This window comes from Cinclus cinclus, chromosome 3 (assembly GCF_963662255.1).
Source record: "Cinclus cinclus chromosome 3, bCinCin1.1, whole genome shotgun sequence".
Lineage (NCBI taxonomy): Eukaryota > Metazoa > Chordata > Aves > Passeriformes > Cinclidae > Cinclus > Cinclus cinclus.
The window spans coordinates 65,267,851-65,291,241 of NC_085048.1; the positions used below are offsets into that span (position 1 = coordinate 65,267,851).

Consider the following 23,391-nt stretch of genomic DNA (forward strand, 5'->3'; position numbering starts at 1 on the left):
GTTTTTGTCTTCAGAAGTGTCAAAATGCTTGTGTTCTATTCTAGTTTTACACTTCAACAATATAAATTCTAATTAAATTTCAAAATTTTAAGATTAATTGTTTTCATTTCCTGACAATGTTTTAATTTTGTGACAATGATATGCTTTAAGTTGTGGTTTGTTGCCATGATCAGTTTTTCAGGGTTGAGATACAGAAAACTCCAGGTGGCAGTATTTGCTCAGAGTTGTCTGCAGGGTAGTTGAACAACTGTGGTCCAACAGTGATTTACTGCATTGGAAAAAAACCCAAACAGATTTATAAAACTTGTGTCTATTGTTACAGCTGTGTTTTGGAATCATAACTTTGGCTAATCTCTGTGTCTGAAGCAATGATTAGTAGAGCCATTTAGTTATTCAGTGTAAACATTTGTTCAATGAGAGAATTATTTCTAGCAATAAACTCACTGCAATGTGCAGCATTGTACCTTGCATTATAATTTCTGTGGCTAATTCCAACATGGCAGAATTCTGTCATGCCAATGTAATTTGTTCTTTATAATATCTAGTGCAGTTACAGAGAATATCAGTATCCGTATTTCATATTTTCTTTGTATCTTTGTTAAACTCAGAGCTTGTATATAATGTTATATAATATATGTATATTGTGTAATGTGTATATACATATATTGTATGATACATGTATTGATATACATTTATTTTTTTGTGTCAGAAATATACCCCTTCATTCATGTCAAATGTATATACTTTTCATTCTGTCTTCACTTGTAGGTTCTGGTTCACCAAACAATTCTGATGATGAACAAAAAATGAATAATTTTATAGAAAAGGGTACAGTATTTTTCTTTTCTTTAGTCTTATTTTTTCTTTAGTTCACTTTTTTGATACACTTAGATTGATTTTTTTTTTTTTTTAATTTATTAAAATACTATTTACAGTGAAGACCAAAAGCAGAAAGTTTTCCAAGATGGTAACCAATGACATAGGTAGGAACTAGAAAAATTCTACTCTTTCTAATCCAGTGCCTTACTCTATGCAGCACTAACCCAGCAGCAAAAAAAAAAAAAAAAAAAAAAAAAAAAAAAAATATATAAGGCAAATTAACAGTCAAACTTCAATGCATTATTAATTTTTTTCATTCTTTATGCTAATTGGTAATTCTGTGGGCTGCTTCTGTACTAAATACACAAATACACTGGGCACAATAATTTTTGAAAATCAAGGATATTGGTGTTTTAAATTCTCTGATTTTGCAATTGCACTTCTCTTTTTTTTCTGGATGGGTGAAATTCTAATACATAGTAGGAGTTCAGTCTATGCAAGTCACAACATGATTCCACTACTTTTGTGAAGGTTTGCTGGTTTTGGGAACATATGGCTGATACCATTTCTTCTTACATGTTGTATTCGTAGCCATGTGCTCAGATTTTTATATGCCTGTGGTCAAGAAAGAGGTACTATCATGGTTTCATTTATTCATTTGGAATAAGACTGGCTTGTATATATATAAGTATACCCCACTGCTGTTCCAGAACTCTTTTCTGCATTCAGCAGTGGAAGAATACCCTACCAGCTCTAGACTTGTCTTAGTGTGGCAACAAAATTGCCTTGGGATATGTTGTATGCAGGTAGATTGAACCCTTTCATGGCTGGAATGGCAATAACTCTGCTTCTGACAACTGGCTCATTAAATAAATTAATAGAAGAGGCTGTATGATTTAGCTTTGGGAAAGGGACTTTTCTTCCTTAAGTGGGATATGGTTGTTTTCATTGCAGAATCACTTTGCTAATATTAATTTTGTTTTCATTTAGCAAATTACTATATCATTGCAGGATAATTTCATTTTATCTCTTCAGTCAGTTTAGGTTGAAATTATGTAGTAAAACTAGTTGCTAAGCTATTATTTCACAGGCTGTGTGGAAGCAAATCTTAAGGCTAGGGATGAAGAGATTTATTTTCCTGAAGTCTCCCTTTGGTTTTTCTGTTTGGCAAAATAATTTTTTATCTTAAAATACTAATCCCTTTCATCATAATTCAGACAAACAGGAGTATGACAAAGTAATCCTTGAAATTTGAAGTACAGAATGGGAAAATACTGTACAAGGGGCATATTTTTGATCCATGCTGAGGCCTTCTTGCAATGGCAATCAGAAATGGCAGGTAAATTGAATTTTGGGGCAGTAAAAGTCTGAATATAAGTCAAGAAAGCAAATGACTGTCAATAATACATTATGTGAATTGATCTGTAATTAAAAAGAAATTGTCTTTTACTTGAGCATTAATATGTTCCCTTAAAGGAAATTCAGGATAACTAGAACCTAATGTTCAGGTTGAGAAAAACAACACCTAATCTTATGCTTGTTATATCAATGTCCATTGAGGTAATGTTTGTCTCGACCATAAGATACACAGTCTTGTGCAAAATGCATTGAAAAAGTGACTGACTGACCTCTCTTTTTTTTTTCCCTCCACTTCTTTTCAAAGAGTTATGTTAGAGCGTTAATAAAGTATGCTAATGAGGATTCTATAGAGCCATTCCCATCTGTTTCAGCTGGAAGCCTTTCAAGTGAAAGTATTAGGAATGTTTTTCACAGCTAAAAAAAGCAAAACATTTATTTATAAGCAATGCATTTTTCAGGGTGTAAGTTATACTGTGATTTGTGTAATTTGCACAGTTTATTGGGAGCTCAAAGATAAATAATTGTTTTGCATTTTCCTAGTTTTGAGTGGGTTGCTGGGCACTGAATGTGATTATTTCACTACCATGTTTTCTATAGCTTATCTGGCATGCTTATTCTAGCTCTTTCTGAACTTACATTCTAAGCTGTTCCACATAAATAAAACACATTTTCTGTGTTAATAGTTGCATGTTTTTGCTTTTCATTGTTTTAAACTGAATTGACAACCAAATGTGCATGGACAATGACTTTTTTAAAATATGTCACTGTCATTAACATCACCATGTTGTATGAAACAAATTGTTTGCCTTCAACTGTGTTCTCAGGGATGAGTTTGATGTATTTGATGTGTATGTCATGGTCATAGCTCTCTGCTCTGGCACTAAGAGCAATCAAGTTCAAGTTCTTCCCATTCTTTATCAATTTGTGAAATACAATCTGCTAAATGTGGAGCAAAAGAGAATTAAAATCATTTACATTGATAACTTCAGTTGCTGTTAATATCACTCCTGTGTTTGTCACATGGGAACAGGGAGCAGGGGAATACTGCTAGCAAAGTGTGAAATAATTTCATTTCAGTGGCAAGGCTTCAAGGTGGTAATTTCACACATGCAGTTAAACATGAAGCCATTGTCAATTTATCACTTTATTGCAACTGATGCAGAGCATCATCATTTCTACAAATTTCTATTAGTGACAGTAACAAACAAGGTTTCTGTGATTGGTGAGAAAAAAACCATGTAAAACTGAAACAATAACCCAAGTAAAACAATATGCAAATTCTTCATGCACCAACATTTTGATCAGTTGTTCTGGTTTGTTGTGTTCTTCTAAATACTCAACTTTGAAGGCTCTGTGGTAAGGAATGGATAGTAAATCAAGATAAAGACCTGTCATGAATGTGTTGCTTTTGGGTCATGTTTCCCTTTTATTTGCATCAAAGATGAACCTTGAAAAGATTATAGTTAATTGTTACCTTGGAGATATTGAGATACTTGATTTAAGTAAGCATTTCTAGAAATTTTAGGAAGTACTATGGCCATTATTGAATTCAGCCCATTCTCTTACAAATGTCACCTATTTGAAAGTATCAACAACATGCTGTGAAGTAATATACAGAAGTATACTAAAAGTAAATGAATTTACAAAAATAATTGCTAGTAAGTACTCATTTTCTAAGGCCGTATCATTTATATAGAAAGACATTGAGATCCAACTTCAGTGAAAGCAGAATCTTCAGCTGTTTTACTCATAATTTGTTTAGTTAAGTATTTGGCATGAAGAGATACAGATGATTAAATATTATAGCTACAAATTGTGTTGGAAGTTAAGTGTAAATATGTAAACAACCATTTCTGTAAAAACCTTTAGTAAAGGTGAGTGCAAACTATGGTAAATTTTAAAAACCTTTTTAACTGTTCTAGTGGCCTACATTTCAAACACTTCTCAGAAAAATTGGTCTTGCTTCCTGCACTTTATACATTTAAAAATAATCGCAAACAGTGTTGGTAGACACACTTAGGCCAAGTAGATTTAATTTCAAACTTTTATAATCCCTGCTGTTATTACTGACAGAGGTTTCTCACATTTCTTACATTCTAAATGTATACCTAAATTTTTCAAACATTGCTATAATAATTGACTGTTAATGCTGTTTTCATTGAATCAAATTTTAAGATGTTCATGATAATTTCTTAGTTCCCCTGGTGTTAAACACCTTTTGTTTCAATGGGTTTTTAATATTTTGATCTAATTTCGGATGTATTCAAGTACATGTTTTCTTACAGTTTCTTGTAAATTGGTTTTATTATTCTTATATGAATTTTAGAGATTTCAACATTTGTTAATTGGTAATGTAAATATTTCACTGTGTAGTTGTCAAACAGAATAATTTGGGAACTTTGGTATATCTAACAAATTCTAAGCTGCTTAGTTATTTGTCATGTGATGTTATATGAAATAGGCTTCATAAGTTGTTCTCTAGGTTGTAAAATCACCAAGGCACATCTCCTTTATAATCTTTAGAATTTTATTTTAAAATAAAAGGAATGGAGAAGAAATCACTGTATACCTTTCAAACTGATGTGCTATACATTTTAAAGTATCAGCTCAGGATAACCCACTGCAAATGAAATGTAGCTTTTACTTCTAAGACACAACTTCCTATTGAGAAGCCTTTCCAGGCTTCAGGTTTTCTTCATTGAATTGAAGGTTGTTCCTGCTATACTGACACATAACATGTTATGGAAAGGCAGTCTTTGATATTTTAGCACCTACATTCCCAAGCCTGACCTGTGAGAAATCTCCAAGAATCCTTGGTTTGGACAGTTCTGTAATATGATACCTAATTATATATATTGACAGAATGTTTGTATGCACCTGTATATTACTCTAGGATTTCTAATTTAGTGAATTACTAAATATAGGTCTAAACTTAAGCAAATGTGCATACAAGCAGGGTTGTTTTGTTGGGTTGTTTGTTTTTGGTTTTTTTTATACTGAGTAATGTTAGTTGAAAAGGGCTTAGCTGGTGAAATATTCCTTTTTTCTTACTGTATGTTTAGGCAGTTTTTTCTTTAAACACAAGATGGCACTATTGCTGTTGGAATAGGTTCTTATTTCTCATTTACATTTGAATTATTGAGGTTTCTGACACATTAACATGTATTTTGAAGTGTTGGGGTTTTTTTGCATAGCACAGTAATTCACAATTTCCAGTAATGATATCCTTTTTAACAATTCATGTATCCTCTTGTCCTATTAATGAGGCATAGTTCAGTGTATGCTGAAAATTGACAAATTTGTTTTATCTTACCAGCCTAGTTCACACAGCTGGCCTTTTGGAAAGGAACAAAAAGCTAAAACTGGATCGGCTCTCAGAATCCAACACATTTGCCTATACTTGTCATTATGTGTTATAAGATCTGTAACCTCGAAATTTTGTTGTTGTTGTTGTTGTGTTGTTGTTTTTGGTTTTTGTTTTTAGGTCAGTTTTCTCCCAGTTGTTAGGATTGTGCTAAATGTTTCTATTTGAAAATCCAAGAGTGACTGTACTGGTCTTTAATTAGTTAAACAGGTTAAGGTATTTTCACATGGTGAAAGCTGTTAAAAGCCAAAAACAGCTCCAATTATTTTTTCTAAATACTTGAGGTTTTGTTCAGTATCTCAGCTCTTATTATTTAAATGACTAACAGAGAAAACAAGTGTTATGAGGAATGCCCATCTTGTAATTCACTATTCCAGATGAGATTTCATGATCTCTCCAGGAGCAGATTTAAGTTCAAGCTGACAACAAAAAGTTGGGCTCCTCATCAGTAGTGCTGTTGTGTACCCTGGTTTTCTGTTTGTATCTCTGAGCTCTGATCTGAAACAGGGGTTGATCTTTTTTGGAAGCAACCCTTGGCAGAATCCTCATTTAGATGCGTGTTGGCTTCACTGTTAAGTTAGGTATTTGCCAGTGCTAATGCAAGGATGAGAGTAGAAAACATGTAGTCAGGCTGCCCTTTTCAATTTCAGCCTGCACTAAAATGGGTTATTAGCATTTCTGCCTGAGAGTAAGTAATTTCAATTTAATTCAAACATACTTTTAACGTTGACACATAAAGGAAATTAGAAGATTATTTCTGGAATCTTGTTCTCAAATTTTTATGATGTATGACAGGAATAAAACTGTTCAAGTATTCAGATAACTAGCATTTGCAATATTGATGAGCATAATTGATGATACAGTGACTTATTTAACTTTTGGAAGGAGTGGAAGTAACTTTAAGTCACATGCTTTTCTTCAGGGTATGTTGAAATTGGAATTAGTTCTGTTAAAGTGATAATTAGAATGAGGTAACTCAAATTTTAACAGAGAAAAGCAGCAGCGTTCAGGCTGCTTTGAGTGGTATCCATTACAAGGTACTTGTAGAATTATGAGGCTGTGCTCAATTATCTACTTTAGGAAGAGAAGTATTACCCATGCAAGATTATAAAAAATTTAATGATAGATCAAAACTGAAGCGTATGGCTGGGAAATAAATTTAGAGTGTAGTTCTAGTCTATCAGATAAGCTGTATAAAAATAATTCCTTCTCCAGTAATTATTGAAAGAAAGATAGCAGGGGTATGTCTGTCTGCTAGTTAATTTGTGATGTTTTCTGTAGCAGCATTTGTTTGTATTGTTCTGTAGTTTAAATGGACTGCAAGATAAAAAATATTTCTAAGTCAGGGATGAATTGAAGTGAACTGTTTTTCACTTGAGCAGTACTATCAAGATCTTTCTGGTTTTTTGAAGATGTTGCAAGTGTTTGTACACTGCTTGTTTTATGATTATTCTCTTTAATGTCTTCATTCTTCTAAGGTTATGGATTTTATCTCAGGGGATTAGCTTTTTACACATGTGCATGAATTTTAGTGTAATTTCAAATTCTTTTTTTTTTTTTATTTTAAATGCCTCAGGTTTGATCCGAAAGTAGGGCATAAGAAAGGGGGATGGGATCTTAACTTTTTGTAAGAATCAGTGCACATCCTTGCAATTCTGACTTCTCACCTGAGGAGTTAAAACTTGAGGGTGAGCCAAAGCCAAGTTCATCCAATCCATTAAGTCCTGCCTGAAGAGAAATCAAGCTCAGAAAAAGTCATAAAGTGCTGTACTTAGGGATTTTGCTGTCTTCCCGAATTTAATTTGCACCCCTCACTTGAGGAAGTGAGGCTCTGCTTTAGTGGAAATCCTTTAAAGTACCTCAATGAATGTAATATATTATTATATATTAAATATTGTGAAAGAAGCAAATAAGGACCAGCAGAATTATGTTTATTCTTTTTAAAAAAAAGATATACTTCACTTTTCAGCAAAGATGTCCAGGAAGCTAAGTTTGCCAACTGAGTTAAAGCCTGATTTAGGTAAGTTTATATAGTTGATTTTATTTTACTAAATCTGAATGTGAGTATGTTAAAGTAAGAGGCCTAAATTATGTAAGCTATCATGATTTTATGTTGCATTTATCTGAAGTGTAGAAATAAAATTTTAATTCCACTCTTTTTGGGGACTCTCAGGCACAAAATATCATTGCTGTCATCATAAGGTAAGCCTGCAATTCCTGTATATGGCTTATCACACTTTCATCATAATTTTTAGACATCACTTAATTTATCAGTAGTGCTTGGATAGCAAAAGCATGACTAAACCAACAGCATTAGGAAAACTGCTGCCTGTTTAGGACCATCTGATACACTTTAAATTGGAAAATGAAATATCTTAACCAGATATGTTGAGGTGCTCTCAACAAATAGTTTGGCATAGTTTTATAAATGTTAATTGTCTTGTGACCACTCTCTCTGAAGGAAAGCAATATGCAGCTGTTTTGATGGATGACCAGTCTGAGAATTTATTTTTCTTGAAAATGCACAGTAACTTTTTAAGTAAGGATCATTTCAGTTGTGAGGTCTGTAGTACTAAAGGTCATTGTGTTGCCTAACTAAAACAGCATAAAAATGAGAAGGTTGAGAGTTTTTTAATACTTTGGCTGCCAGCTGTTAAATCAGATTGAGCTCCTCTGACTTGTTCTCTAAAGATGACGGGGGACAACTGTAGACCTACAGTAATAAATGCAGCTGTCTTCTGCCTGCCACAGCTTACTCCTCTTTCTGCAGCAGAATTGCTACCACCAGCCCAGCAGAAGGCAGCCAGGATCAGACTGGCAGCTGTAGCACTGTGTGTTTGCCAGGTGCTGCTGTTGCCAACAAGGGGAGAAGTCCATGGCACTGGGATATTCTGAAACTGAGCTGGACCACCCTGATTAACAATTACAGCTTGTCCCTTTCAGAGAAATGTAAAGCTGGAAGCAATTCTCAGATTCTTTATCGAAGGATTTACAAGGATCATTTGGCAGGGATACAGATGTTTTGACAGTTTAACCTCTGATCCATTCATGAGCCTCCAATAAATAAGTTTTTAGAAATATACCAGATAAACTTTCAGTATTGTGTAGTCTAATTAGACAGATTTCCTGTCATTTAATCAAACTTCCTTGCTTCTATATTAACATTTTCTTGTCCTTTCCCCGATAAACAGGCATAACAAGTACTCCCTGTCTTTGTTAGTCTTTTTTTATGCTGTTGAAATCTGTCATCATCTCTCTAATTTCATTTTTGCGGTTTTTTTTTGTTTTTTTTTTTTTACAGAATTCAGTTCCTTCTTTAGGTTATGGTATCTAAACCTAGGGTAGCTTCTGTTTATCTCCCTAGGGTAGCTTCTGTTTATCTCCTCTGAAACTGGAATTTTTCCTCATCTTTCTGAGCTCAGTGTCTGGAACTAGAGCAATGTGACTGTAGCCATGTTGGCACAGAAGAGTGGAAGAATTTGACAACTCTTTTCAATATGTTTCTGTTGTTCCACACTATGTTTACTAATGTTTAGGGATAATTTTGGTATAGGGTGAATTTCATAGTTGACAAACTGGAACACATTTATACTTAATTAATCAATTGTAATTCTGCCATTTTACTCACAGTTCTTTGATAGCAATAAGTACTTGGAAGTGTTACTTTTTCCTAATGAAGACTGGTGAAAAGCGAATGCTGAATTTTTTTCAGCACTTTCCAATCTTGAAAGAGTTAGTGTTTTCTACATCACTTAATATTTGCTGTTCCTTCTACTGAAATAATGGAAGGGGGGGGTTTTTTACATCATTTCTGATAAACTCATAAAATAAAACCTTCTGCATTGTAATAGCCTTTGACTGGTTTTGACTTTGCATGTACGTGAATATCTGTGCTTAGAGACCTCATTTTGTTCTGTGTAAAATTATTCTAGGTTTTCAGGTCTGTAAATCACTTTCTCAAGCAATTACATTTAATTTTGCTTCTCTCTTTTCTCATAGCGATATAGCTTTTGCAGTGTTCTTCAGTGTTGGCTTGCTTGCATTTTTGTCATTTATGTGGCCATATCTACTGGCTGTAGGAGACAGCTGAAATGCTTTCCTCCTAAATTCATTATCCTAGTCATTGTCTTTCATTTCTTTCCATGGCTTCTTGAAACCTATTCTTCCATGATCTTGTTCTTTAAATTAGTTTTCTGTCTTTAGATCTTTAACCAGCTCTTTTTCCTTTTTGAACAGATAAAATCTAAGCTATGTGTTTCTGTATTCTCCACTTTCTAAAACAGAACTTATCATACCCTTGTCTGCACTATACCATTGCTTTTCAATGTTCTAATCCAGTGATTAAGATGCTACTGCCACTAGGTGCTATTCCTTGCTTTACTTCCTCAAAAGAGCCGCATCTTTCCATCCTTCGATGCTGTGTAGTGATTCATCACACTGCTCTTCCTTCCTCTTCATCTGAATCGAATCCATTAACAAACTTCTTCCTTGACTTCAGGATAAATAGGATGCACTAAAGCAGTTAAACTTTCAACCCTCTGTTCTCTCTTCTGAATGGATTGTCCACTCTAAAAAATGCCCATATTGTCTGACAAGTTCATTTTTATTGGTTTTCTCTTGTCCATTCCAATGCTTCTGGAATTTGTTTACATGCTCTTCTCACAAATGCACATATGAAGCTATGCTTACTGCAGTTACTGTATTATTGATGATATTCAGACTGATTAATCCATGTTAAAGTTGAATAAAACATTCAAATATCAAATAATCAAGCCTGAAAAAAACAAGCATCATAAGAGGTGGTGGTCATTAGAAGACTTACAAAAACAAATTATTGATTTCACACTGGATTTATGGGTTTTAATGTGAAAACTTAGTATGTCAATATCTGAGTGATTGAGTTAGTTTCTATAATCTATGTTTTATATTTGACAGCTAAAATTCAACAGGAAAGTGGTTTTTTTTTTTTCTATCCTTGTTGGAATGAGGCAATTATCTCCTGAGAAGATTCACTGTTTGTTTTAAGTAGATGTGTGTATTTAGTCAGTTGAAATCTAGTATGTATGCTTTCCAAATGCATGTTAGCTATTCTTTGTAGAAAGTTTTTCAACAATTAATGAAACTAACATAGTAATAGTTACAAATAGTACATGGTTGAATGTTGTTCTTTAGCTTTTAATCCTGCTTTAAAATGTCAATTGCATCTATACCCTACTCAAAGAGTTTTGAGTTACTTTTTTAAAAAGCATAATAAAAATTGCATCAAACTTTGCTGGTCAGGGCTGACTTACACTGTAACTTTTTGATTATGAAATAAGAAAGTATAGCATTAATTTGTGAGTGCACAGATAAATTCAGTGTCTACTGATGTGTTAGGTGTTGCCACACCTACAGATAGCATGCAACAAGAGTGGAGCAGCACAATTTACTTTTAACATTAGAATTCACTCGTTGCTAAACAGTGAGCAAGACAGCTGGAAAAGCTTTAGTGCTATTACTGGCGCTATGCTACAACATTCCAAGTGGAAATCTTCAGCTTTGCATAGCAGTACCAGGTGGCATTTGCTAGCATTTGTTTTTCTCTTACTAAAAGTTTGGGGTTGTGCCTGTTAGATCTCCTGCACACAATTTCCTAAAGTGGAACAGTATTATGAGTCATTACAGGTTCCATGCTATCATGCTGTGTGGATGCCACTGCATTTCCTGAAGTAAAATATTTGTATCTTCCTAACATTAGTTAACTGTGTTCCATGGGAGCCATTATTTTTTCATCTGATCAATGAACTAATTGGCAGAGTGGTTTGTAATTAAACTTTTTTAAAGGAATATCACTTGATGACTATTATTCTCTGGCTCTAGAAGACAGAAATATGCCTTAAAATTGTTCATGACAATTACCTAATGGCAACCTCTGCAACAAAGATTGGGTGCTTTACTCAAGAAACAGCTGGAAACTGGCGAATAAGGAAATATGACTAAGGAAGGATAGGGCTACAAAAATCAATAGCATTATAGTTAGTATACAGTTGATGCTAAAGAACATAAAAATAATTAAATTCTCTTAATCCTTCCAATTTTCCTTCTTTTAATTAATACTGATTTATTTTCAGATGTCAAAGACAACTCTTTCAGTCGATCCCGGAGTTCTAGTGTAACTAGCATTGATAAAGAGTCACGTGAGGCAATTTCAGCTCTTCATTTTTGTGAGACTTTCACAAGAAAGGCTGATACATCACCTTCCCCATGCCTGTGGGTTGGGACCACGCTGGGTACAGTGCTTGTCATTGTACTGAACTTACCCCCAGGAGGAGAGCAAAGACTTCTTCAGCCAGTCATTGTTTCTCCTAGTGGTATGTACAAAGCAAACAGGTTAAAGTATGCTTTGATAAAGTATTGTCGTTCTTCATATTTTCTGAAGAAACTCTTTGGGGTTTTCTTTTCAATTATTGATTAATTAAAAATATGTACCATTGATTTAGCTCATAATTTTAAGAAGCTAGACTGGTTATTTTGTTTTTCTCAAATTGGAGAAGTGGAAAGTACAATTTCATAAAATATGAAAATGCAACATTAGTGTTTGCTTGCTGAGAAAATAGTGTTTGCAGTTGTTAAACAGACATAGCAGAAGAGATGAATACTACCAAGTGTTCAGTTTATTACTGTTTTTTCAGTCATGAGATAAGAATCAATCAGTTTTCCCGCAGCAAGAAAAGGGAGTGCAAACTAAGGCTGTGAACTGTACAGCTAACTCGAAATATTAGTGATAAATATATTAATTGGGCTCGCTGTGAAAGGTCTTGTATTATGTTTTTCTGATGCACAGCAACTGATTTTGTTGTAAATATGTATTAATGGTTTATTGGATATACTGTTAGTCATAGATTTAGCTTTCCTGCTACCACTGTCTCATGCAGAACATGCTGCTCTAGTCCATTTTGCTATGCAGATGGTATCAAACATACAAATTGCAATGCAATTTGATTATAGGAATTACTAGGAATGGCCATCTAGACCATATATGGATTTGTGCCCATCGAGTGAGATACTGGCAGCAGTGGTCAGATTTGATAACATTTGGTCATAAAGGCAATGCTGCAGGAAAGGCAGTGTGTTTCCTCTTTGGATCTGCAGCAGAATCCTTAAAAGATACTGCTTTATATTTTGTACTTGGCAAGTGTTCATGTTGTTACTTATATGTGCATAAATTAAAGTGAAATAAAATTTATTCGCTTAAGATCTGGGCTACAGAGAGAGGCAGTGATTTGAACAGTATGGAGGGAAAATTTTTTCATGTCAAGCTAGAGAAGTGGATTCAAGTGTGAACTACAGGGAGAAACAAAAAAAAATCACATGCTTGTTTCTGAACCAATTGAAGGGAAAGGTGCTGCTCACCTTTGACTAATAACATTTATTGTTGATATTAAACATACTGTGTACTCATCAGGAGAGAATGAACTGAGTTGCATTTGTGACACTGAACTTAAATACAAATACATTTCCCTTGAAGTTAATGAAAGAGTATGCACCCACTTTATGCTTGAAAACTGGTTTAATGTTTTCCCTAGTTACGTTTGTGCTTCATTGGTTTTTAGATAAATGCCCAAGGTTTGTGTTTTGCTAGGGAGGCAAGCTGAAGATCTTGTTTTCTATTCATTTTCCTTGCTTCTTAAAGGGATATGTTGTAGCTTGAAAAGCAATTTAGGAGAACTGTTTTAGAAACGTGTTCAACTACTCTTTCGTAGGAACTATCCTGAGGCTAAAAGGGGCAATCTTGAGAATGGCATTTTTGGACACCACAGGATCTTTGGTCCCACCAGCACATGAACCTTGGAGAGAACACTATGAAGATAAAGATGAAAAAGAAAAAGTGAAAAAGCGACGACCTGTCTCAGTGTCCCCTTCTTCCTCTCAGGAAATCAGTGAAAACCAATATGCAGTGATATGTTCAGAAAAGCAAGCAAAAGTTATCTCACTGCCATCCCAGAACTGTATTTATAAGCAAAATATAACAGAGACTTCTTTTGTTCTTCGTGGAGACATAGTGTCATTGAATAATAGTATCTGCCTTGCATGTTTCTGTGCCAATGGACATATTATGACTTTTAGGTAAGACTTGATAGTAACTTAAATACAAAAACAAGAAATAGTCTTCTGCTACACAGGTTCCCTTTTCCACAGGATTATGAATTTTTTAAAAATTACATTCGCTCAGGGTTGATAGTTCTCTAACACTTGAGCCTGAATAATTTTGATTGCACATTCTTGTTAGTTATGTCTTTAAAACATGATAAAGTTTATCACTGTAACTCAAGCTACACTGATTCAACACATAGATCCAAATAGGTGATATAAGTTCATGACTTTAAATTGGTCTAAAAGTTGAATTTACTCCCTGAGGGAGAAAACTGCGTGGAGCCAGACCTTTACATTGTGCCTGACCAGAACTCTGCCTGTTTTTATGCAGCTATTTGCATCACACTCATGCCTCAATATTTTGTTGTTCAACTTGCTTGTGTCTTAAAGGCCTCAAGCTCAGGCTATGAAGGCAAGATTACTGCTAGCAGTTGTGTAGTAAAAGTCATCTAACGTATGGGGTTTAAGTTATGAGTTTAAACATGTTGTAGTGTTTAAATATACTTACAGGTCACCTATGTAATTTTTGTGTCCTTTATCATTGTAGCCTAATGATAAGATGAATATGGAACATGGCATTATGCCAGTAAAGTTCCTAAAAGATTATTTTTAAGGCTTTCAGCTTGGAAAATTCTGAAAAAAATATTTCTTTAGGAAGTTGTTAAGAGTAAAACTAAAACTGATATCAATCAAAACATGCTTTTTAATTGTAGTAAGAAAGTCTGTAAGTCCATTGGTGTATATCCCATATTTTACGTATTCTAAACATCTCTACAAAATGCTGCTCACCTTGCAGGGCAAACAGTATTGTTTTTCCTAATTAAAACTAAACTTAGTAATGTTCAGATGCCATGTATTGAAAAAAATCCTGTCTTCAGGATTCTCATGGTTTCTAATGAATTCTGCATATGTGCTAAATTATAAGTGCTGAATTATTACCTTGTGTGGAGAAGTTAGACTCCAGTGTTGAGCTCCATTTCATAAGCATGAATTGTTGCTGGGGAGTGGACCTTACTGCAGTTTGTGTAAAGTAGTCACAGAACTCTATCATACCCAAGATGCCCAATACTTAACTATTGATATAAATTCAAATAGGACTTAGTAACAAACAAATCTGTAACAGAAACTATGAAATGCTCTCATGGATGTCACGCTTGTCCTATCTGATCTAATGTTTTTGTGTTTTGAAGCTGTAAGAATGCTTTATGCTCCCATTGATCTGAAGCAAAACACTTCCCTGTTACTGACTCTCTTAGGAACATTCTTATTTTAGATACGTGCATGGCAGAGGTGTCGTATCTGGGTGATATGCTTACAAGAGAATGCTGTTTTTCATTTCTCACTTCTAAAACTTGCCTCCAAAGGAAATTTCAGCATCATGTGAAAATAGAAAAAGAAAAAACAAAACAAGGCAACCTGATACTGTTGTGGTTACTACATCTTTTTTTGGTTTTAACTTCAGTTTTCCCCTTGGCTGCCTTTTTTAGTGTCTAGAATTAATAACCTTATGCGGATAGTGTCTGCAGCAGAAGCTGTTTATTGTATTATTGGGATTGGCAACTAGCAACTTTTGTAATTTTTTTTAAGAAGAACTTCACAAGGGATGTTCGAGACGGTTTATTTTGGGTTCTACTTGTCAAGAAATTAGATGTTTTGTCCCTTCTTACTTGCATTTATTATCATGTTGAGGGAATGTTTGGTAGGGGAATATTGTTCTAGCCCAAGTGTGCTGTCTGTTCTTCAGTAGATTGATACAGTAAGTTCTGCAGTTACATGTGCAAAATCAGAAAATAACAAGGTAAGCAAACTTTGCTCTAAGAGGTCTTTCTCTTCAATATCTAGTCAGAGAAAAAAGTGGGACTTACTTCATAAGATTGTTTGAGGCTATTGTATTCTGCTTTCCTTTGACAGCACACTCATATTTCTAAATTTTCTCAAGGAGAGATATTTTAGGCTTGTATTTTTAGTCAAGAAGAAAATATTAACCTGAGAGACGAGACAGGACGTTTAATTTTAAACTCTTGGTAGATACTTGTCAAAATACCTTGGTAATTATAAAGTAATGCTCATTCATTAAATAGTGAATTTGTGGTTTACATGCTCAGACTATCATTTTAAAAAATGCATTTAAATGCATCTGTGATGCAGATATTTAAATTTCACTTTTGATGTGCTACCTTGAAAAATCTAATGTTTTGAGATTCTGTAATGTCATTAAATGATACCTGTTTATGTGGTACTCATTCAGATGGTGAAGAGAAAAAAATTATGTATAGCAGTTTAAAAATGAGCCATTTGACCAGTAATAGACATTTCTGCCATATTTAATGGGCTTTTTAATTCTTTTCCTTAAGTTTGCCAAGTTTAAGGCCATTGTTGGATGTATATTACCTGCCACTGACCAATATGCGGATAGCCAGAACATTCTGCTTCACCAATAATGGACAAGCACTCTATCTTGTCTCACCAACTGAAATACAGAGGCTCACTTACAGCCAAGAAACATGTGAAAATCTTCAGGTAATGAAGTATTTTTTAAAAATCACTTTTCATTAGATACATTTTGAGCTGAGCACTTGGGCTTTTGTGCTTTGATTTTTTTTCCCCCGCTTTTGTTCTCCTTTGCTGAGGGGTCTGATTCTGGATGAATTCCTGCTAGCTTAAATTTTTGTTTCATCCATGCTATTGTAGCTGAATCAGTTTCTTACTTAATTTTGATCAACAGGAATTTTCTTCCTTTAACATGTAGTTAAAATTCCCTTGATCAATTGACACTGGAAGAAGTGTGTGCTGACACCAGTGGGGAATGCTAACGCAGGATATTTGAAGGAAGCTACTATATTTCAGGGGCATTAACAGCTTGAAAAATTCTCATTCATGCTTCAGTTGTATAGAATAATGAAATAGCAGAGTTGCAGGCTCTACTTTCATGATATAAGTATTTATAGTTACAGTTTGAATAGAACAACGTCAGGAGTCTTGCCTAAGTTGTTGAGGGGCAAATAAGCTTTACTCAAGGATTCAAATGCATTTCTTTGTTTCTGAATTCCATGAACTCTGAGCTTGCAGCCATCAGAAGCAGATTGTTTGGACGAATTTCGTGGGGTTTTTTTTCTATTTCCTACATCACCTTGCAAAGACATATGCCCATTGAAGCATATGTATTTTTAAATTCAAATCCATTAAATAAATCCTGAAAGTGAAAGAACATTCCATTCTTTTTAATAATTTATGCCTTGCTATGTCTCTTTTTCATTGCAAAGGAAATGTTGGGTGAGCTCTTCACTCTTGTAGAAACACCAGAAGCACCAAACAGGGGGTTCTTCAAAGGCCTGTTTGGAGGTGGGGCACAGTCACTTGACAGAGAGGAACTCTGTAAGTTATTCTTAATTGTTATTTTTATGATATTTCTTCCCAAGGAAGCCAGTGATCCTTGATAAATGTATTACTATGTTGTATTACTATGTTACTTCTATGTTGATAAAATATTACCTTTGTGAAAAGGAAAATAAAACAGGGAGTGACAAATACTTTTTTCATAGATTTTGTGTTGTATGAACAATATCAGAAAAGTTGGTATGTTTTTATCACAGGTACTTTTAGCTCATTTATTCAGCGGTAGAAGAGTTGTCCCATGTCTTGTTTTATAATCTTATTTTTATTCATCGTTATGAAGTGTGTAATATTGCCAATGATTCTGTTTATGCTGGTAAACTGAAAGGGACTGCTTTTGGAGAGTTCTGTTCTGGACAGTGAGAAAAATAAAAGTTAAGTCTACTTCAGTTATTTGCTAGATTTTTCTTGTTTTACTTGTGCAAAGATGCCTTAGGAATACAGCAAGGACAGAACTGTCTGGTATTTCAATTCAGTCCTCTGTTTATAGGACAGTAAAACTCAGATTTGGCAAAGTATTCATTGCTTTATATTTTTCTCATTGTTTTTAATTCTACTTTTTTTTTAACTTTGGTGGCATTTTTGCACTTTAATATATAAGGAAAATAGCTTCCATTTATTTACTTAGATATTTGCTAGATGCAGCGCCATATTATGCAAGCTTATTTTAAAGAACCTTTTTCTTATTAACATGAAATGGATCTGTCAAAATGGACAAGGTGCCCTGCTAGTCCTTTCTTTTATGTTGGTTCTTTTGATCTCTACAGAAAAAAAATTAGACTTCATTACTTGAGTCTGTACATTTTGAGCAAATATCAGCTATTTAGAGGTCACTTTCAGTGTCAGAGGTTTCTTCTTTGGTTGTTTTTATAAATGTATATGTAATATAATGAAAGGTTGGTCAAATATTCCAATACAGAAATTTAGGTGCACAACTTATAATTTAATATGACTGAGACAGAGGAAAAATACCTTCTAACTTTAGAAGCTATCTCTTTATATAATTTCAAGTTTCTGCCATTAAGTTTTGGCTTGGACCTTTCCAAGGAAAACAGTACTGAATGGAAGAAAAAAAATCCAAATGAATTGTAGCCTGACAGAGTTCAATGATGATTCAAAAGACATTTGAGAATATCTCTAAATTAGCCATATTTATCATGAGGGTCACAGCAGAATCTGTAATAAGTGAAATAATTTCTCTTTATTATTTTGGAAATTCACAAAAAGATGCTTATGGTACTAATTTAAATTTAAATCATTCTTAATAGAAGCATGAAAGCAAATCAGAGAGTCTTGAAATACTGCATAAAAACATATTTAACCAGTTAACATTATTTTTTCTAGAGGTAAAAAAAAGGAAAATATTCAAACCATATTTCATTGTTTAAAACAAATACTCAAATTTCTGTAGTGTATATAATTCTGCATGAGATTGGCAAATGAAGTGTCTGGATTGAGCTGGGTGGCTGAAGTCTCTTTATGAGCAAAGTCGATGTAGTCAGTGCCATCACTGGAGTCTGGAGCTGTTCAGCTGACCATTTGTGCTGATTTTTTCTTACAGCCATACTGTCTTTTTACATTACTTTTTTTTTCCCCCCAAGGTCTTTACAATAATGACAGCATAGACACCTAATCCTCAGGTGTCTGCATATAAAATTGAATTTCCATCAAAAGAAACTTCTGCTGGTGGAATCATGCTGGCTGGCTTACCAGCAAAGCACTTGCAGAACTAACCACAGCTTTTACTTTCAAAATCCTGCTTTGTCTGTTGAACTCAAAACACATTCCACGTGAAATAAGCTATATTGTACTGGTGAATTGTTTTTTGAACAATTCTGCTGATGAATATGAGAATTTTAATTTCATACTTGAAACTGTGAAGAGGTTACAATTTTATAACCTACGTGGAAACTTGAAAATATATTTGAATGTCTCAGTTCTAATGTAATAACATCTAGTAACAGAGGAATGAGTGTTGCTCATAGTCATACCTACAATTGGGTATTTGGTCTCCATGCAAAGAAACTGCACCTCTTTATAAACTAGTTTTAGTGATATTTAATAATGATAGGAAAACTTACTATTCTGTATTTGCTGCTTTTGCAAATGCCTCCAGTTGGAGAATCAGCTTCTGGGAAGGCATCAAGGAGTCTTGCCCAGCATATTCCAGGACCTGGGGGTATTGAAGGTGTCAAAGGTGCAGCATCTGGTGTAGTTGGTGAACTGGCACGAGCCCGGTTGGCACTGGATGAAAGAGGACAGAAACTGGGAGAACTGGAAGAAAAAACTGCAGCTATGCTTTACAGTGCTGATTCTTTCTCAAAACATGCTCATGAGGTGAGTATGTTAAACTGAACTTTAAACTGACTGTGAAATAAATGCAAATTCTGCAAGTGACTGAGTTTTGCAAAGGTGTAGTAGAGGTATCTAAAGGGCATGCAGCATCATTGATAGAGGGTACTTCTCTTTCATCCATCACTTGTTACTCCTAGCAATTAAGTAATAATTGTTAAGAGCTTTGTCTCATGGCACATTGCTCTAGAGCATGCAGTCTGCTGGAGTGGCTTGTAAGCTTCTAAAGGTGGAACTGAAAAAATTGCTTATTGTCACTGAATTAATAAGGGGAATAATGCTTTATGTCAGATTCCTGCTGTCCTTAGGAAAGATCCTGTTCTGTGCAAACCCTCTGAGTGTGAATTCTGTTTTTTTTCCTCAGTACCTACCGTAGAATAGCTGTTCTCATCCATTTTCTTGTCGACTTCTTTCCACACCCCAAACTCCCATGCAACCTCTCCATTCTCCCAAGAATGTCTTTTTCTGAGGCTAGATCATCAGCAATGATGCTACCATTAGAAAATTCATCATGCTGAACACTCAGTGTTCAGCTATGTGTTTGCAACTTTGAGAAGCCTTGCTAAAATCTTTTCTCCTGCTGCTTTGTAAACATAATATTTGTTTGTGTCATAGTACATTTTGGTACATTACAGAAACAGCAATTAGAATGTTTTTTTGTTTTGTTTTTCTAGATGATGCTGAAGTACAAAGACAAGAAGTGGTACCAGTTCTGATGACTCTCATCAGTTGCATCTGTTTAATTTTGTCCTGATGAAAAAAATCTTGTTTTTTCATTAATTTTGGCAGGACCACTGAAATTTAAAGGAGTATTCACCATTGGATACTGTTGTTTCCTAGCACAAATGACACACTGTTTTACCTCAGTCCTGGCTTTAACTGAGGAGCTTTATATCTAAGAAACACACACAAAAAAAAAAAAAAAAAAAAAAAAGAAAGAAACTTGAGTGTTTCTTAGATGTTGGTTAGCATAAAGTTGGAACAGAGAAGGTAACTGGAACATGTGGAAAAGAGTGTAAAGGGAAATCGTGGTGAGATGGGCAGGGGCAATGCAGGGTCAATCCTGTGTTAATATTTCATATGCCAAAAGTTTTTGTGCTATTGTAATTGCTGCCAGTGTTATACCCTCCTGTAAGGAGGGGCAATAAATCAGGGGTCCAAGAGCTGGAATCAGGTTGTTTGTCTTGCTGGACAGTACCTGACTTACAATTACCCTCTTCAGGACTCACTATATTTACCATTATTGTTGAAGAAGAGTTGAAGTTTGCTGCCACTTCTTTCATTTGAAAAGCTGGAAGCTTGGAAGAGTTCTTATTGAAAATTGTATACATAGCTGACCTGTGCATAGTCTTTTCTTGGACCCCTGATCTAGTATTCTTGTATTCACATCATATTCTGTGACGTGCAAAACAAAAGAATACGTAATTTTTGCATTAAAAAAGTCAAGTGAATAATATGACTGGAATGTGTCATGCTGGGAGTTTTCATTTGTGTTATGGCCGTGCAATGTGAAATGTGGTAACATCTTCCTTGTGGTAAGAATTCTTCAACTTCTGTTTAGTTAAATATTATTTTTGCCAAAAATAGTTATTGGTTCAGGTTGTGTAACATTTAGAATTGGCTGTGGGTTTCATTCATGCTGTGAGTTTTTATAAGTGTTTAACAGAATGTATCTTTGCAGCCATTAATTAAAATAGCTGAGATAGTTTTGCTCAAGACTTAAGTTCTAGATGCCCCTTTAGTCCTTTACGATTAAATCAGATAATCTTGGACTCAGGTTTCCAAAGTTTTACACACCATGGAGGTGCTGATGCATGAATAATGGCAAGCAAGCATCTAATAGTTAATAATTGTCAGTATGTTGTTTAGCAGCTCTAAATTCTGCCAGTAGTGCTATTTTACAAGTACCTGTCTCAGCCTCACCCAGCACTTAAGGCAGTTGTCCTAAAGTTTGGATTTGGTCTCTAAAGCAGCGTTTTCATTGTAAGCAGTGGTAAAGTGTGCACAAAAACTTTAGAAATTGCTGAAATAATATTCAGTTTGGGTGAGGTTAACAATACAACTGAGCTAACTTGTTAATGGCTACTGTACTAAAGCTGTATCAGTGGGAATGACCAGGGAATCTCTTTTTTTTAAAAGAGAGGACTCCTTAAAATAAATGCTTGCATTTCAAAAATTCCTTTAGACCTTTTTCCTTGAAGTAGGAATAATTGGTGGTCGGTTTTGTTTTATAAAAGGGAGTACTTAGAAGTTGATAAGTCTGCATTGTCTGAAATTCATCACTTGGGCTTGCTTCTCCAAACATTGTATTTTGTGCACTTTTTTCACAGACTTTCTGAATGTTCCCAAAGCAAAACCTTGGTTATGTTTGTATTGTGAAGTGATGTTGCAGGCACACAGACTGGGCAATCTTACAAAACACCTCAAGGATGCAAAATATTGAAAATATGGAATATGGTTCTTAAATCACTTTTCAAATGAGAGGCAAATATGTTTGGGCTTTGAAGCATAAACTGATGCATTTTCTCACTTTATGTATAGCAACATTTAATTTAAAAAGACAATTGAATTGTGTTGCCAGTACAAGGACATGCCCTAGTATGCCCACTGCTCAAAGGACTTAAAAAATGAGAATATGACAATTCAAACAAGCAGTATTATGATCTCTTGATGGCTCTGTCCCATAACTACTGAGGCAAAGTTTACTTGAGTTACTTAACTCAGTTTGCCATGCAATATTTGCCTCTGCATGTTAATTTATGTTTTAGTGTTTAAATAATGCACATTTGACACCAGTTTGTGAGACATCTAGGTAGAAGAAAACAAGATAAACCACAATCCATACCACACCCAAAAACCCCACCCCAGCTAACACTTGTCCCCTTCCTTGTCTCACATTTATAAATTGAGATGACTCAATTTGACCTGGTGAAGATAAAGTACATTTCAGGGCAACAGAATCCTGGGAAATTAATCCGGTGAGGTTCTGGGGGAGAGGACTGAAAAGTATTCCTCAACAAATTATGGTACCATTCAATAAAAGATGACCTTGGCTTGAAAGGAAAGCATACTTAACTTTCTCATCAAGACATATTTGACAACCACCAGCAAGCAAAATAATAGGAGGCAATGAGAGGCCATCTGCCAGTATCAGAAGAGTAGTGGCTTTTTTGGTGTTACAGAATCTACTGTGGTTGAATCTCTTCTGTTGCTTATGTTCAGGGCATGCTTCTAGATAGAAAGACTAATGACACTGCTCATGAGATAAATACACAAATGGTTCTTGGTCAATTAAAGGGGCTATGTACAATTTCAGTCTAAAATTTTACTTTTTCCTTCCCAATGGAAGGAAGGCAATCACACACATCATTGCATCTTATTGTGCTATTGGTGTTACACCTTTTGTACAGCAAAGTGTATTGAAATCCTTGCAGGGAAGCACCTCTGTTTTTTTTCACTAGCATTTTAGTTGTGTGAAATTTTTTAAAGTGTTGGGAAAACTATTAAAATACAATTGAGCTATTACTGTTTTTTTTTAAATGAAAGTAAGAAACTACCTGCTGCTACCTATCTGTTTATATGTAGTGTGTCTCATTAGGAACTGTAAACTGAAGAAGCTTTTCTTCACCTTAGTCCTGCCAAATTGTGTGTGTGTTCCAAATCAGTCTGAAAGTGTTACACCACAGGCATATCCAGTGAATTGTTCTTCAGCAAAAAAGTCAGTTATAAAGTATAGTAATATATAGCTGTGTTCCTTGTCTGTCTTTATGCAAAGTTTTTGTGCCTGAGGTGGTACTTGCATGGCAGGTGATACTGGAAAGCTACATCCAAAGGAGGATTTCTGGAAGCAAGTTCATTTTCTTCTTTTTTTTTTTTTTTTCCTTTTAGTATTCCTTTTGTTTTCCTTTCTATGTTTGTTCTCGGGGTTTTTTTTTGGTGGTGTTTTGGTTTGCGGTTTTTTTGGAGGGGTG

The 23,391-nt window shown here is 34.6% G+C and overlaps 1 protein-coding gene across 3 annotated transcripts in view; it reads left to right on the forward strand.

Annotated features, from left to right (window-relative positions):
* The window catches only part of STXBP5 (syntaxin binding protein 5), a 103,913-nt gene extending 80,750 nt beyond the window's left edge, over positions 1–23,163 (forward strand). The window contains exons 21-29 of one of the 3 annotated variants that reach the window (XM_062490132.1): positions 769–828; positions 936–983; positions 7,512–7,562; positions 11,653–11,892; positions 13,285–13,648; positions 16,030–16,195; positions 16,939–17,050; positions 19,185–19,405; positions 20,095–23,163. In XM_062490132.1, the coding sequence (XP_062346116.1) occupies positions 769–828; positions 936–983; positions 7,512–7,562; positions 11,653–11,892; positions 13,285–13,648; positions 16,030–16,195; positions 16,939–17,050; positions 19,185–19,405; positions 20,095–20,136 (1,304 nt within the window). In that variant the 3' untranslated portion in view covers positions 20,137–23,163. The remainder of the gene's footprint in view (positions 1–768; positions 829–935; positions 984–7,511; positions 7,563–11,652; positions 11,893–13,284; positions 13,649–16,029; positions 16,196–16,938; positions 17,051–19,184; positions 19,406–20,094) is intronic. The other 2 variants (XM_062490133.1, XM_062490134.1) reach the window with 2 other exon arrangements.
* The last annotated feature ends 228 nt before the right edge of the window (positions 23,164–23,391 follow it).